Here is a 16,928-nt window from a genome sequence, read left to right on the forward strand (position 1 = left end):
CAGAAAAGCAATCTGTGGTTGAGTTGTAATGATCACCATTTGTACGTGTTAGTGCTTGCCTTGCAAGCCCATTGACACCTGGCCTCCCTGTGCACAGTCCAGCAGTGGTATCTGGTCATCTCTGAAATGCACTCATTTCAATCAATAATTCAATTCATATTTTATGTTTTGTATAGAGCCACATACCAGGATTAGTAGTTTCTGAGAGCTTTATCATGCCAGTGTTGCAATTACCATTTATCAACCACAAATATGGTATTCCATTTACGACTTTGTAAGGATAAAGCCATGAGTCGGCCCGGCCAGGTTTTAACCCTTGTCTCTGTGGAAGCACCACTTTGTCAGAGGCACGCACTAAGGATTTAACTGTCCATCTGTCCCTGAAAGGCACTCGTGTCCATGAGTGATGCATATTAGCTATCCAGATAAATAGGTGGACAAATATTCAGCCAGAGTTGAATGATTATTTATTTCAAAACTGAACATTCAAACTTGATAAAAACATATGTGCATTTCTTCCTGTTAGTAGGGTGCTATTTTTTCATCAGACAGCTTAAGTAACCAAAGCATCAGTGCCAAAAAGTAACAAATTATCAACTGGCTTCACCTGTAAAATGCACGTTTCTGCACTTCGGTAATGTATTTCTCCTCTTCAGAAAAGTGTCAGATTTATCTATTTGGCGTTGGTTTTGGTGATCCTAAAAGTATCCCGCTGATGCTATCTGTATTTTTCGCAGCACTTTGGGTGAATGCCTATTTCAAGCTTAACTTTGGTATAACTGCAATTGCAAACCTGGGTCGTTGTAAACAAGAGACAGTGTTAGATTTGGGACAACTGGGAAGGGTGCATCCGAGGTCACAGAGTGATTGTCCTATATTTGGCCAAGCATCATGTCACAGCTTGGCATGTGCCTGGCTCTCTCCTTGCCTTTTAGCATCAGCTTGGCATGTGCCTGGCTCTCTCCTTGCCTTTTAGCATCAGCTTGGCATGTGCCTGGCTCTCTCCTTGCCTTTTAGCAATCTAGACCAGGGGTCTGTAAGATTCTGCTCTTGTGAGACATCTGAGAGCATTCTCACATTTAGCCCTCCTAGGACACCCCCTCGGGTAACCAAGGGAAAGGTGAGGCTGCCAGATCCCAACCCCAGGGGTACATATACGAGGGAGAATCACTTGGGTGGAAGGTCCTTAAAGAATAGGAGTGGGGTGCCTGAGGGTAAGACATGGTATCCACCCTTTCTGACATTGACCTAAACTCCCCTCTCTTAGCCTCAATGGGCTATTGTAAGGTTCATTCCATCAACCCCTTTATATCGCCTTTGAGTAATGGGAAGAAGAGGTGACTAGGAGTAATGCAGATTACCTATTGTAAAAAACACCTTGGTACTGGGACGAAGAAGAGAGGTTTAGAGAGGTGCATGTATGTGGATCAGGCATGTCTCACTAATAAGTATTCACAAAGTCAGGCAATTGAGAATAATTGGGTTCACCTGAAATCTCTTGAAAATCAAGGAACTTCTAAAAAGGTGGTCTCACAGGGAAATGGAGAGTTGCGGGAGAGAAGCTGCAGGAGGAGCAGAGAATGTGAAGTGAGCCATGCAGAGGGGACGAGAATCCGAGCTGGCGAGACACCAACAGAGTTCCCGGGATTCCAGCCACGGGGCTGTGCCCATCTGAATGCCCTTGTGGGGTAAAGGCGAAGCACGACCACTGTGGAAGAAGCAAAGGCGAAGTCCAGCATGGAGGCCGGGGAGCGCTGCGAAAAGCACCCGGCAGCACAGGAGTGATCGTCCGGCAAGCATCTGTAGCAACTCGGGTCTCAGGGACACTCGGCGAGGGGATGTTAAGCCAGACGTTAACCAAAATCCATACCGCATCTAATGTCAAGCGGAACGCTTACGCTTTGAATGCCGATCATCCAGAAAGATTGAATGCTTGAAACTTTTGAGTGCTGAATATCACAGAACGGCTGTATATAGAGAATTGTGAAGGGCACAAGTAATAAAAAGCCAGAAACTTGTATACTGTGAAGATCACATATAGCAAAAAGGGGCTAGTGAGCCCGCAACATTAGTAGAGTGCTAAGATTGACGGCAGAGCACCTGGGAGGGGCTAGTGAGCCTCTACATTAAAAAGGAGAATATTAATGGCTGAATATGAATACACCTTATTGACTTTGGCAAAAAGGGCTGCATGAGCCCACACCACAGAAGCTGCATAGTTCTACTTTTCTTCCAAAGATAACACTGCAAATGAGAGACTTGAACTTGTGAACCATTGAATACCAGAAAAGACCCCCTATCCAGGTGATCCTCAGCACTGGTCCACCCCCAGGAACTGGTTCCAATAGCGATGGCCATGTCATGGCCACCTGGGTGCCAGATCCCCGGGGACTAGTGAGTGAGAAACCTTCAGGTGTCTCACACATTGGAACTGTGATGAAACGGAGAACCATAAAGAAATCTATATTGCCACTCCTTGAACATTTCTTTTGGAACACTGATTTTCGGTTGAGCGCGTTCCCCCACTAATTTTTGTATTTGTAAGGACAGCATAGGTTTGACAGAGACCGACTCTTTCTTTTGGACTTCCTGGCATAGAGTTTCCTTAGTTTTCTTTAGGCAGGGAAATCCTGACATAGTTTAGGGTTAGTTAGCCGTTATTCCATCCTGATAGTTAATACAGCTACTGAAAATATACTTTTGTCGTTGGTGTCATCTCTCGTGATACCATGTCTGTCTCACACTCTCCAGATGTTTTGGAGTACAACTCCAAATGTACCCTCACCATGGGCTTTTCTGGCTTGGCCTGGTGGGATTTGTAGACCAAAACATCTAGAGAGCCAAAGGTTGCAGACCCCTGATCTGGAATCGCCGTATGTTGGGCACTCTTCCACTTTCCTTTCTGACCCGCTTGTCTCTATTTAAGATCACTCTGTTCGGCAAAGCAAGTCCCTTTGGCTGGACTGCTGAGGACCTATCTCAGTGGGTGTCTTCCTTGCCCTTATTTTGATGAGTCCAGTTGATGCCAGGAAACACTCACCGTCTTTTATTAGAAAGGAGCCTGCATCACGGCCGCCCTGCTGAGAGTTTATAGCTGCAGTTGAGGCATTTTACACATAACCAATTGTTGCGAAACAACTGATATTGATACATAATTACCAACACCCCCCAAAATAATCCACTTTATAGCTGTGATAATTCGCCTGCTCATATTTATTTCTGTGCGTCAATTAATGAGCAGTCTTCTTTCTTTTTCCTTTGCCCTCCTCTAGATCCGCAAGCTCCGAAGGGAATTGGATGCTTCTCAGGAGAAGGTATCTGCTCTAACCACCCAGTTGAGTGCTAACGTAAGTAACCCAGTGGGGTAAAATTACATTTAATGACTGCTCCATCAATTCATGTAACATGATAGCTGCTGGGCTTATTTGTTAATGGGCCTAAACATAAATGTACTTGTGCAGCACATTTTTGGTGTATAAGGACTACTAGTCTTTATTGCACAAGGCCAGGTACACTCTGCAAGAACCCCTTGAGTGCCAGGCTATTATGCAAGTCTATGCAAAAAGGACGAGTATACTCGTCCTTGGCACATAAACCTTCCGAGTATTTTGAAGTATGTAAACAAAGCTTATTGCAAGAGTCTTCTTACCAAAAGAGAAATTACAAACACAAGGTCTCTGTCCGTGACAGTGTCTCTTCCATGGGTGTCATTTGGGGATAGCTTAGGGAGTGCCATTTATAATCCCTATAGATCTGCATACGCCTCCTATGAATAAATCAGTCTGACTAAACATTCTTCTAAAAGCAAGAGTACTTTTTCGCTTTTTACTATTAGTAGTAGTAGGCGTTTATAGATGACTGTTGCTATGCTTCCAAGTAGCTTGTCATCAGTGTCAAAGATGTGATGACCTCATCTGTGATGTTGGTGATGGGCCGAGAGTCATGTGATATCACTTCCGGTAACCCGATGGTTTTATTGAAATGGCGCCATCTCTTTCTACTTCTTGGTAGACAATATCTTTATAGTGAGACTGACACCATTTGTCCTCCAAAAACAAAAACCGGATACACTTTATGGCTGCCATATGAAATATAAAGGAAAGAGGTGTTAAAGGGAAGGTAATGTGGACAATAAACTAGTGATAGTGAGAATTGGCAACTAAATTAACCATTTAATTGTGGTTTCTCTGCTACTGGAGTGATAAGTGCCAGCGTCTACAAAGGGTGCCTTTATTTTCCCTTGTAAATCTAAGTTGACCATTTGCATCAGAAAGTAATCATCCAATTAAATATGAAGGATACATGGATAATAATCCTCTTTGACTGTCTGTGAACACCTTTCTATTCAACAGGTGCTTTAAAAAGTGGAAGCAGTGCAATTTAATCACAATGTTATGCAGATGAATTGACTGTGAGGGGAATTTAGACAGTTTCCTTTTCCTGTCCGTTCACAAAATGACGATTCTGCCGCCCGCCATTTGGAAACCACTTTGCAAAGCGACTTCTCTTGTTTCTCTTCTTAATGCACCCCATTGTCAAAATTAAATTCTTTCTCAGGTTCTCATTCTGAACTTGGCTCTCATTCTACCACATCTGGCGGTGTGTTAGATATTCTTTTAATATCCCCATTCCAGTATGTAGTGGTTTCTACTTCTCTCCAGTGTGTCCCGCAGTCTGCAGGCCAAGCGGATGCATTGGATAGTCATTGATGCTGACAAAGCACTTCACCAAGCAGCCAGTTTTGCTCATCCACCAGGCAGAAACAGAACTCTTGTTGCCCAGTCAGGTGTTTTCTTCCATAATTAAGGCCCGAGTATTTTCATTCGGCCTCCTCAATGGGGGACAGTTGTTGGACAGGGCGGATAACTGCTCTCTCCATTTGTCCAGGGATGTATCGCCTTATCCACAGTTTCCATGATCTAGTAGTGCACTCTATTCTGTTCCTTGCTCAAAGCTCCGATCTAGCCAATCGCTGAACCTCCACCCTTCCGAAGGATTTTTTTCTGCTCACACAATACATCGGGAAATCTTTCACCCCTGCTTTAAACCCTTACACTCTGCAGATAGGGTCCTCAAACCAACAAAAAAAAACAACCTTGATCAATATTTAAACATTTCGAATTCCAACCTAAATTCCTGTAGTTTGTCATGAATTCCCCACAAGGTTACACTGTACAAGTAAACAATTAGGGTGAGTGATGTTTGTTTAGAAAGCGAAATCTGCCTCAACAGAGACCTACATGCCATCTTTGCCATTCAGAGACCCTAAGTCTCTAGGGCAGGGGTCTGAATCTTACACTAGGCAGATGTTTTGAACTACAAATCCCATTAGCACCAGCCAGCTTCGTCAGTGCTGATGGTTCATAGATTCTAGTCCAATACGGACCCTGCACCTGGGTCATAGTACCATATGTTGCCTTATAAAGCTGACTAGATGCTCCCCTTTGTTTATGGGCAGCCTATGGTTCTATAGAGGCACAGCCTGCTAAACCTAGATTGCCCCCCCCCTTTATGGAATGCCTATGGAAATTCACGTTCAATTTCAGTGGCTTGCTGATGTGGCCATATTGTCATGGCTACTAACTGCCTCCAAGAGCAAGGGCTGCAGTTGCTAGAACCAGGCAGGAAAAGATGCATAAAGGTGATCTGACATTCAAGCCTGTATCTTAACCTGAGAGCCTGGGAAGAAGCACAGGAAAGTTGAAGGTAAGTAACCCTCAGTGATTTAATGGTTGCCAGAAAGTTCAAAAGGTTTCAGCCCCATGTTTGGGTCTTAGGCACCATCAACAGTCCCACTTCTCCTTACATAAGGAGTGCAAGCTCCCTTACCTGGAGCCTAGTGACCTGGGATGGTCCCGAAGCATTCAGCAAGACATCAATGTGGAGGACATGCTTTAACCTGCAACCCTCCAATTCCATTCTTAATTCTGAAGATTTTCCCCGATACAGACAGTACCAGACCTCTCGTTACCTGACGGTGATAAAAAAAAAAGTCTCACTCTTTCCACATTTATACCAGTTAAACAACAAACCCTTGCAAGCTTAGCCTTTCTGACCTCTCCCTTCACGGGCCCGAGGTAGAAGTATTGGAAACCGCACAAGCAACTGACTAGAGCCTCTGAGCTGTTGTGCATCACCTAACTGAACTGCCACTGCTGGCTATTATCGACACCTTCAAGCACAGGACCTGTACCACCATTGAACCAGACAACTGCACCACACCCCCCCCCCCAGCACCAGCAGTTCTTTTTTTTCAGTGAGACTCCTACTTGTTTGAAGATCTTCTTGAACACAGGACCCACCACCATGGATTCTCACCTCGGTGTTGGCTGTGGCTGTAAGAAGTAACTGTAGATATCAGACGACAAGGTTCCCACTACTTGGCGAGCCAATGGAAGCTTATGGATTGCTTAGATATTGTATGGAACCCCTGTAATCTGATTAATGGACTGGGATATTCCATTAACTGATCCGTAAGACGAGAAGGTGGTTGTAGTTGGCCCGTGTATGCATGGTTTAAACCCCTGACTTTTGGCTTTTGACTTTTAAAGATATATATTCAAGCAGTAACCCTCCAGAGTTGGTGTGCATTACTGCCTGATAATGCTCCCGGCCCAGGTTAAAGCACAGCGTGAAGCAAGGTCCTTAACGAAGGCTCTGCCACCATGACCAAGTGGTAATGCTGCCCACAGAGGTGGTTATAGCTATAAGTACCTCGGGTTGAGGCTGTGGAGCGGTGTAGTCTGGGGTACTAAGAGTGCAGCATCAAGGAAGGCCGGAGTGCCAGGGAGCATTGGAAACAGGCGGCCATCAATATTGAAGGACGATTATCAGGAGGTGGAGCGTGGAAGAAGATGGCAGTTGGGGAAGCGAGGCAGTAGCAACATGAGTAAAATGGAGGCATGGAAGACTTATGAGACTGGACAGAGAGGGGAAGTGGGAGGATCAGAATGGTCTGCCACTCAAAGATTGTGCCACACATAAGTTCTTTCAAAAACACAAAGCCCTTTATTCCTGGTTTACACGTGTTTCGGCTGCTCAAGAGCCTTTCTCAAAACAAATAGGGCATTAAGCAAAAAACCAGTCATATTCCGTCTTTTTTTCTCTTATTAGTCCCCGGTAAATCCCTTGAATGATTTAGATCCAGTTTCCTCGCGTCGGCCTTGCACAGGAAGTGGGAGGATGTTTGCCGTTACAGGTAGCCTGGAGACTAGTGAGGTCATGTGGACTCTGGTGGAAAGAAGGCAGTGAACAGGGGTGGGGGAGCTATACAACACAAATGATGTCTGGTAAAGAAGTGAACATCACCTTCGCGTAAGGCCCTGGTATCCGCCAGTTGATACTCAATATAAAACAATATCGGATGCTCCGCCATCACCTCAAATCACTGGCTGGTAAATGATGGGAAGGATTCTGAATGCTCCTGGAGTTGTACCTTCTTCTGGCATGGCTATATCATGATCCAGGTTCTGACGAGTGAGCTCGCATCAGCCAAATAATCGTTTGGTTTTAGCCCTTGGCATCTGCGAATGACCATCACTTTGCGTGCCTACACACGAGTGTCAACCCCTGTGATGCATGAATTGCTGATCACTTTCTGGGAGCAATGTGGACAATTCCGGATTACTTACAATAGTAGGTATATTTATAGAATGGTACAGCTTTTATATACGGTTTGTGTCTATGTATCTGTCTACCTTTCCCACATAAAAGACAGAATGTGACATCTGTCTCCCTCTTGGTTTCTGTGTACAGTGTAAATTCGTGCCTTTCCTTTCCTTTGTAAAACCTCTAGTCCTCTGTTAAATTCCTCTAGGGACCACGTGTTGGATCCTTGTCGAGGCCAGAACCCCTGGCTGAAACTAAGACTCCACTATTGTGTAAAATATATCAATATCCAGCCTTGTGCAGTGTGCTGCAAAGGGCTCGGTTCACAGCACACATTGAGTGCACATGCTGCCTGCTTGCCCTTTGTCTGTGCTGTTGCCAGTCTCGGCCGTGTTTGTTTTTGTGGGGACTGAATGGGGGAGCGCCACGCATCCTGGTGTCATTGTGCTCAGGGTGTTTGTTTTCACTGTGCATGTGAAAACAAGGGTGTCTTCTCCCTCCCCCCTCTGTTTGTTGATGGACAGGATTGGAGGGGCCTGGCCCAGGTCCGTGTTCTTCCCATGGCCTCGAACACGTTTGGTTGCTTCTGTTGTCTTTTGGTGTGGATCTAGGTGTGCGAGTGTGTAACGTTTGCATAATTGTAATAAAAGAACCCCTTTGGGGACCATGGCGGTGGAATGATTCTTTTTGTTCCTAGCATATCTGTATACAATCTAGTAAGGAAGAAAATATTGACCTCAGTTGAGGTACTTGAGTCTACATCTATTTACCTCAAGTGGAGTCGCCAGTGATTCTCATAGTGAGGACCCGAAGGCCCTGCACAGACATAGCCTCTCATGAGACTGCAGTCAATATTTAATTTGCAAAATCCCTAGTTATTACGCCAGAAGCTAGTGCAATTTTTGTCTCTGTCCGGTGTTCTTGTATTCTATTGTGTTCTTGCCACATTCAGATAGAATTGGGCTTGCCTCACACCTAGCCAGGATGAGAAAATGAGCTTCCCTCGCATTTAGACGGGATGAAAAAATTGGCTTGCATCACATCTAGACAGGATGTGAATGTTACTTTATGCCAAACCCAGACACAAATGTGGAGATATTGACGCAGCTCATCTAGATAGATTTTGGAAATTGGTATGCATCACATCTAGATAGCAATGCCACTAACTAACCCACTAAAAATACCACCCTTCTGAATACACCTCTCAAACTCTAACCAAACACAACCACACTTCTAAAGCTCAGCAAACCACACGTACTTCACTACACTGCAACAACAAAACAAATCGCGCATAGCTCCACACAACCGAACATGACGGCTACCAACCGAAAAGTACACCCAAGCTCAGCGAACGGTGGTAACCAAACTGAAGCTGCCAACAGCACATCACTGCTCTCTTGCACTTTCCCGCTCACTCCTACTAACTCAGCCCTATCCCCTCTGTTTCAGATCTGCCTTGAGACCACTCTGGTGGTGATAGTGCACGCTACAAATGTCCTTTAACATTAAATGCGCTCAATTAATAGTGCTCTGAGGGCCACAGGCCTATCTCTCTCTCTGCTCCTCACCCGAGCTTCTTTTGTCGTTTCGTCATGGCACCTTGTGAAATGACTGATGTACAGAAAACGTGCCCAGGTACTTTGTCAATATATATACTCCCCCGCCTCCATAGTGCTATATATTGCATTTATGTATTTGTGACAATATTGTGATGCTGCATTGCACTTCAAAGGAGTCGTGGAAAAAGCATTTTCCCTGCAATTTTTGGAATTTTTTCATAAAGTTACCACATGTTGCGTGGTATAATCCTTCTGTTGCCATTACCCGATGTGTGACTATTTTACAAAGCATATACATTTGCCTTATTGGAACTTGTACAGGACATGTGGTCCTTTCTCTATTTTTAGATTTTAACTCTTTACAATCGTTCTTTATTGATTTGTAAATGTATGAGTGTGGTACATTTAAGCCAAAAACAGTTTTGACAGAAGTTGCATTTTAACCCTAGCTATGTAGGCTGTTAGTGGGTGGCACGTGGGTGTGAGATCCACATGAAAACACAAGGGAACTGTGGGGCTTCACACACCTTTTCTTAAGGAGACCTCCCTTGTTTGTATATTAGCTTGTTAATTGCTGTAGAGAACGCCACCCGCAGATAGCCTCGTGCGTTTGATAACTAACTCGGGGCATCACAGGGACGGCTCTCTGCCATGAAAGGGCATTTATTCTGGGCAGCTCCCTGGGAATCCCTCCGGTATCTGCCCTCCCTCCCTCCCTCCCTGCCTCCAGGCAGTCTGAACTCTAAAGCAAGGGGAGTAAGGGGGCGGGTGATTCCGATCACTTGGTGTCTCAACGCTGGCCTCGTTGAGGAATGCTCGCTGTTTTTTGCCCCCTCCCAACAGTAAATTGCACCAACACTATAATTCATCAAAACCACCGTTTTCCGGATTAACATCCGGTTAATTAACTCAAAGCATAGTCCTCATCTTGCTGCCCGAGACACCTTAAGCTAGGGTAGCAGATTTAAAAAGTGCAAAATCGGGACAGGGCAAGTAGGACTAACTCTTGAAAGTGACTGTCAAGGCACTACACTTCAGTAGCGTTTGCAGTAGAAGGGGGTGTGTTACTGTTCAAAGAAACACATATTATAATTAATTTATCACAAACTAAGACTGTCTTAAGCTGTAAAATGCAGCATTTCTGCTGTGCGAGATTTTGCATTGCTGCCTGCCAGCTATGAAGACAGTCAACCAAAAACCGAGACCACTGCCGTTTCCAATGGGAACATAATCTTCAGAAAGGGGGACAGAGCACTAAATACTGGGACATCTGGTCACCCTAGGTTAAGACCGAGCACTTCGTAGAGGCCTGCTACCGAGCCAGTGGAGTGTAACTGTGCTGAGGGGTGGGGCATGACATCTAAATGAAAGGGGCCCCTGCCAAATTAGTGGGACAAAATGGTGTGCCACAAAAGGTGGGGTGGGGGACAAACACCCCTGTCCTCTCACCCCCAAATTATGCCCATGTACTGAGCCCATCTCAAAGCTCCGGGATGAACCTACTATCTTGGCTCTGGCTAGCCTACACCCTCGTTACATTTTGTATCTTGTTTTATGATTTTTTTTTTTTTTTTTAAATAAGGGAGCCCGCTCACTTCTATTTCAGTCTGCCTGTTGCACTTTTGGTGCATGTGTGTCATTAGCTAAGGGAGTAGTTGTTGCCGCCTGTACGTTCTGGACACTGCATTGGGTAAAATACTGGTGTCTGACTGCACAGATCAGAGCACTGCTGAGGCGTTCCCTGTAACACCTCCCTCTCCCTGCACGTCCCCCAGTGTACAGACGGTTAAAGAGCAGGGGTTTGGGTAGCATTGAAAGGGAGTGGTATGGGGTACATCTGTTTAAAATATATATATATATATATATATATATATACAAAGAAGGGAATGCCGGCGTTAATTCTTGGTGACATGCACAGAACCAAAATAACATTGACAACACAGCGATTGAGGATATTGATTTGTTGCTTTTTGTTTCCAGGGTGTTGTGCTGATTCTCTCGCTCTCCCTCGTGTCTTTTCATGTTCAGCCCGCCCCTGTGTATGCAGTTTCCCACTTGAGACCAATCACTTCCTGTCCAGCTCTGTTTGGCTGGCCAGCGTTCTCACTGATCCATTGTGGCAATGGCGCATAGAGTCCTAAAGGCCGCTGCTACACTTCATTTAAGATGGAGCTGCGGGTAGAGTGGTGTTTCCGCTCCTTGGGGGAAAAAGACACTTCACTTTCTAGAGATCAAAGAGAAGGTGCCCACCTCCCCCTTCTGTTGCAATAGAGAGCCTGATCAGCAGTAACTCACTCTGTTTAGAGCAGGCTTGTCCAACCTTTTTGAATGTGGGGCCCAAAGCAGCCAAAAGTCAACAACTTCACCCAAAGCAGTATATTCAAAAGCGATGGTGTGTGACCTTTGACACAATAGCATCCCAGGCAGTGATAGCCATGCAGTCCCAAAGATAGCTTTTGGTGTCGGGGGCAGTGGCCAAAGGTTAGTTTCTTGTGATTTCTTCCAGTTTTTGTGTGTTGATATTTTTCTGAAATAGTGGGGGCGACCAAGCGTAGCGAGGGAGCTTTAAGGATCTAGAGAGGGTTTGGGGGGGTTGCCCCCTCACGATTTTTTTTCCAAAAATGGGGCTGTAATGGTGCCTTTTACAGCAGGAAAAGTGACCAAAAAGCCATAAGTTTACAATCAGTTAAAAAGGGGATCATGTACATTCCATGTCACCAACAGCAGACAAGAACATTGTAGAGCACACCACATTTTAATGATCACTGTGTCCACAGTGTAAGACGGCGCTGTCACTGCTGTAACACATTGGGATGCTGGTTGTGCACAAAATATGCCTCTTTAACACCATGTCTATGCTGGCTGTTCCCAATTTAGGCCAGCGTTGTCCTGTAAAAAGAATGATTGATGCTGCCTAAACATGTGCAGTGTGCCCAATACATATGCCAGCTTATCTCTGCAATACACATTGAAATAAATTAATCGGTTGGGCTTCCCCACAAGGACCTGGGCTGGACAGACTTGCTCAAGCCTGACCTTCGAAGCACATTGGGCCTGTAGTGCTGGTGAAAGGGCGAAAAAGGTCTGAAGGTAAAACCTAGCAGAGGCAACTGTGGATCCTCCACATTTGCCAACTCTAGAAGATGTGGCCAGCACCAGGTAATGCAAGACACCACGCGGCTGGCCTACGGCCACATGCCCCGTAAGAGATACAGCCAGCCTCTGCTTACCCGACAACATTTAGGGCCAGGGTCCCCATGCCCAGCCTCCACGTGGCCAGGAAAGAGGATGGATAAGTTTGCAGCAAACCGTGTTTGCAGTGTTCCCTCTTGGGATCTTTACCTGCGGTCAGGCTTCTAGTCGGCCAAACCACAACAGGCCATCTCCTTCCTCTACCCATGTAACGCGGAGTGGCAAACCGGGCATAGTGTGTGGTTCACGATGGCTCCTCGCAGCTGACACGTGGGAGTCGGGCACAAGACACTGGGCCGACAAACATTGCCAAAATAAATAAAACGGGGTGTGGATGAGGCCTGTAACTGCCTCAGAGGCAGTAACAGTCCTCCGCCACTTCACGCTCCTCTGCCATGACCCAGTTTATTTATTTCTCCAATGTTGGTCGGGTACGGTACCTGACCAACATTGCATAAATAAATAAATGAATCGGGTCCACAGACTCACTTGAGGCACAGGCCACATCAAATGGCTTAGAGGGCCTCATTGTGGCCCGAGGGCCGTACCTTGGACAACCTTGGTTTAGAGAGTCTCTACACACCTCACACCCATTGTTGTGGGACAGTATGTGGTTGGCAAGGCTCTTACCGGATGGCAACAGATTTAACTTGATGAAAAGGACTTGCAACACCTTCAGAAATACAAGGAGAGCACATGCACTAATCGCAAAATAGCCTGGGTGAGAGCAACAGTCCGGCTAAACTGGTGCTATAGAGACATTTGGGAGATGACTTTGGAGTATGGCGATGGGGATGCTGATGCCGGCTGGACGAAAGTGTGCGCGGTTCTGGGAATATCTACTTATGTTAAAATTTGGAAACTCAGAAATGGTATGAACATCTGTATTAAGCACTATAAAAATAAACAAATGTGTAATTATCGGTAAATGATCTAGGTAAATACATTTACAATGTTCCACCCTAAAAATCCACTCCATTTATTCAATGCTGTTTAGCTTCAGCTTCTGGATCAACTGAACCGATCATTGCTAGTGAAAATTGTTCATTTGTCAATGACAAAGCTCCCAGTTTATTTTTTGGACAGTGTGATTAAAAAAACATATGAGTGCCCAGTTTTTTCATGCTGCTGCATTCCCGCTCATAGAACTCTGGGTATCGGGGACACCGCTTTGTGGGAGATGTGCCCATGAGCACATTATTTCCTCAAGTTTGACACTTTGGATTACCACTCAGCTCTACAGGTCACACAGCTGCAGTCTACACACTAGACCCTATGCTACATCGTTGCGCAACAAAAGCCTGCCACTGCTAGTCCAGCCTGGTGACCAGGAGCGGTGACGAATTGCAAAATAAATGTAAACAGTTACACGAAATATATACAAATGTAATGCACCAAAGAACTAAGGTAAGCTGTTGCAGGCATACAACATCTTTTCCCACCGATTATTGGCTGCAAAATGTTGCTAGCTAAATTTTGCAGTTCTGACATCTCGTGCTGATTGAATTTCTTTTTATGCATGCAACATCTTTTTCCACCGATTATTGGCTGCAAAATGTTCCTAGCTAGATTTTGCAGCTCTGACATCTCGTGCTGGTTGAACATTTTTGTTTATCTTGAAGAAAAGCAGTGAATGATTTATCTAGGTTTTCTGTGTGAAAAGTTAACTTGCCGTGATGACGGCACAGCGATAACATCCGTCCAGGAATGCTCCTCCACTTGGCTAGAGATAGTGCTTGCGATTTGCACGCTCCTGTTTGCAGGAAATTGGTGACAGCATCTTGGTAATGGACACCTGCAGCTCCTTGTGAACGATAGGTATGGATGATAAGGTGACAAGGATTGTTCAATGTGGATGGCCTTTCATGTTGGCTCGTGCGGGGCTTTCCATCTCTTAGCTCAGTAGGGCAGGTTTAAGATTGATGCTGCGGTGATAGCCGGCTATTTAATTGTGCCACATGTGTTTTCATGTCTGCGAAAGCGTCATCAACTCGACTGCTATCCGCTTCCGAATGCCCCCATACTCATCTCTATGCGGTTGTCAGCGTCTTCTCTGCCCTTACAGAATTTGAAGCATTTGTTTTGAGAAAAGCTTTTTTTGGGGTGTGAGTTTGGGGAGGGGTGGAGGGAATATATATAATTTTCTGCTGTAACCATCAAGCATTGGCGCCCCAGGACCCGTCCAGAGCTGGTGATATAGGAACGCAAGACAATCTGCTGTCCACTCCGTCGGTAACACGTAAACGCTGCTCTGTGTTTATGTGAAATGTCATCTGACTGCACTTCTGCCAAATGGGCGGCCATCTTACTCTGGCCAAGCTTGAATATTTATCCCCTAGAACAGATGGTGAGGCATTGGCCCGGGTACTCGACATCAGCCCACTTCATCTTCCATTCCAGTCAAGCTGACAAGAAATTGCTCCATCACAAGGCATGTCAACGCAGGAACATGAGTGAGGTTGACGCATTTGTTTCCCTTTTAAACCATGAATTTGCAATGTCTTCTAGAAACCGGTGAGCCGTTTTCCATGTGATACGTAGATTGTCTTCAGGCTGAGGCAATTATCTTGTACTTTTGTTGAACCTTTTAGGGAAAGCTAGATTACAATTTGTTATGAACTTCCTATATGTTGCACTGATGTCAGTTTGTCTCCATTCGTTGACATCTGTTTTCTGCTGCGTTGTGTCAAATTAGGGCAGTGTCTTTTGTTCACAGATACATTGATGAAGTATAAAGGAGAGTTTGACAGCAGCATGGACGTTCTGTGCACCATTTTCTTTCTTGCTACTCGTGTGGAGGGATCTTTCCAGGTTTAATAAAATTAACTCCTCCTTGACACCGGCTGCTTCTAAAAGATAACTATTTCATCCGGTGTCATGGATGCCGTGATCCACCTGGAGACCATGCAAATTGCAGTGGTGCATGGTACAAATCAAATTCCAGTATCATAACATAGCCTGCACTTATTTGTTGTGCACAATCGCTCTGCATGAAACTTGATTTGCAGCACACCAAATTGAGATTCTCAGAGCTTTTTTAATTCCACCTTTATTTCGATGTATATGCAACATTTTCGTCATTTAGCTCACATGAGTCTCGATCGGCCATCAGGTGGCCAAGCTCACTTTTTTCTAAGTTTATAAGTATGGCCCTGTTTTCTTTATTGAAAACAGTGAATTTTTGCCCTGGGGAAATTTGGCATTCATATACTTTGTAGCAGAATAGATGCAGGTATTTTGTCTACTGCAGGAGTTGGCGCACACTGAGTGTAACGTTGATTGCTTGTATATAACGCTTAAAACCTGCCGAGGCCGTTCAAGGGGCTGATGGGTGAAGAGACGAGTGGGCAGAGTAGGGCAAGAGGGAGCAGCAGAGGGGATGAGGCAGGGTACGGTTGCGTGTTTTACTTGTAGTGTAGTTTGCACTGCCGTCAGGATTGTGACGGAGCGCAGAGCTTGACGGGGAAGAGTGGGAGGAGAGGCAGCGGGAAGAAAACCTACAGTTATGTTTCTTGATTGTGCAGTGTGTAACACTGCCGTCAAGGTGGTTTCGAAGTGTTGAGTATAAAAATAATATGAATAATGGGTGGGGGAGAATGTAGGCAGGAGCCCATTGGCTTAGTGAACTCCTACGGGTACTCCATTCGGCAGTAGGGCCTGTGGGGTTGGCTGGAGGCGTCTGTGCTGCGGGGACGCGTCTTGCTGACGTCCTTTGAATGCACTCAATGTTCTATTTACTGTTGGTTTCGTTGTGCTGTCCTCCTTCCTTTAAGGCCACCCATGTGCGAGCCGCAATCTGTCCCTCTTCCCTTCTGCCCTCTCTCGTACTTACCCACTCCGCTCTGTGCTTTAAAGTGGCCCACTGCAACAGAGTTGCAGTGGGCCACACCATTAACACTACACTATAAAACACCATTTCAATAAATCAAATACAATTTTATTTAAATAGTTTGCAAACTCGCCTTTGTGACAGGGCATGAGAGCACTGGACAAAGTGGCCAAGTTTTCAGATTGTAAAAAAAAAAAAAGGGATGTTACTGTGTATCAGTAAAGCATTGGAATTTCTTTTTGAATGGATCAAGTATTGTTATTTTAATAACTTCTAAAATTCAAATAAAATGACCAATTTATAAAGGTGCCATCCCACACCAATCACCAATCTGTCAGTGTCGAATTCCATTTCGTACCCCTTTTGGGTTGCTCGGGCACACGTGAACATCTCCAGTTTAGTCTTCATTGCCAGAGATATCCATGACCCATATGAAGCCTCCAGGGGGTGTGGAGTGGGATAGCATGCCTTTTGTTATGTTGTGTTACTTTGCATTTATATAGCGCCTTATGTACCATTGGTATGGTCTCAAGGCACTGGTAGGTTGAATACCCTCGGGAACCGAAGTTCAAGTCAATCGAGAGAGTAGAGAGAGTCAAAGGTGCCTGTGCGCACCGGATATGTGTGCAGCTGGTGCGGCATTCCTGTGATAGCTGCTTAGCTGTAGGTGTGGTGGTTGGGAGATCAGGAGTATGTGTTCGTTCTGGCAGGTATTTATCCAAACCGATTCTGGCTGCGTT

The 16,928-nt window shown here is 45.3% G+C and overlaps 1 protein-coding gene across 9 annotated transcripts in view; it reads left to right on the forward strand.

Moving 5' to 3' along the window:
• Positions 1 to 16,928, forward strand: part of NAV2 (neuron navigator 2) — a 972,027-nt gene that overhangs the window by 840,014 nt on the left and 115,085 nt on the right. For all 9 annotated transcript variants that reach the window (XM_069623466.1, XM_069623467.1, XM_069623469.1 and 6 more), the window contains one exon: positions 3,273 to 3,347. In XM_069623466.1, coding sequence (XP_069479567.1) covers positions 3,273 to 3,347 — 75 coding nt within the window. The remainder of the gene's footprint in view (positions 1 to 3,272; positions 3,348 to 16,928) is intronic.

This window comes from Ambystoma mexicanum, chromosome 11 (genome assembly GCF_040938575.1).
Source record: "Ambystoma mexicanum isolate Mex_15411 chromosome 11, UKY_AmexF1_1, whole genome shotgun sequence".
In the NCBI taxonomy this organism is placed as follows: domain Eukaryota; kingdom Metazoa; phylum Chordata; class Amphibia; order Caudata; family Ambystomatidae; genus Ambystoma; species Ambystoma mexicanum.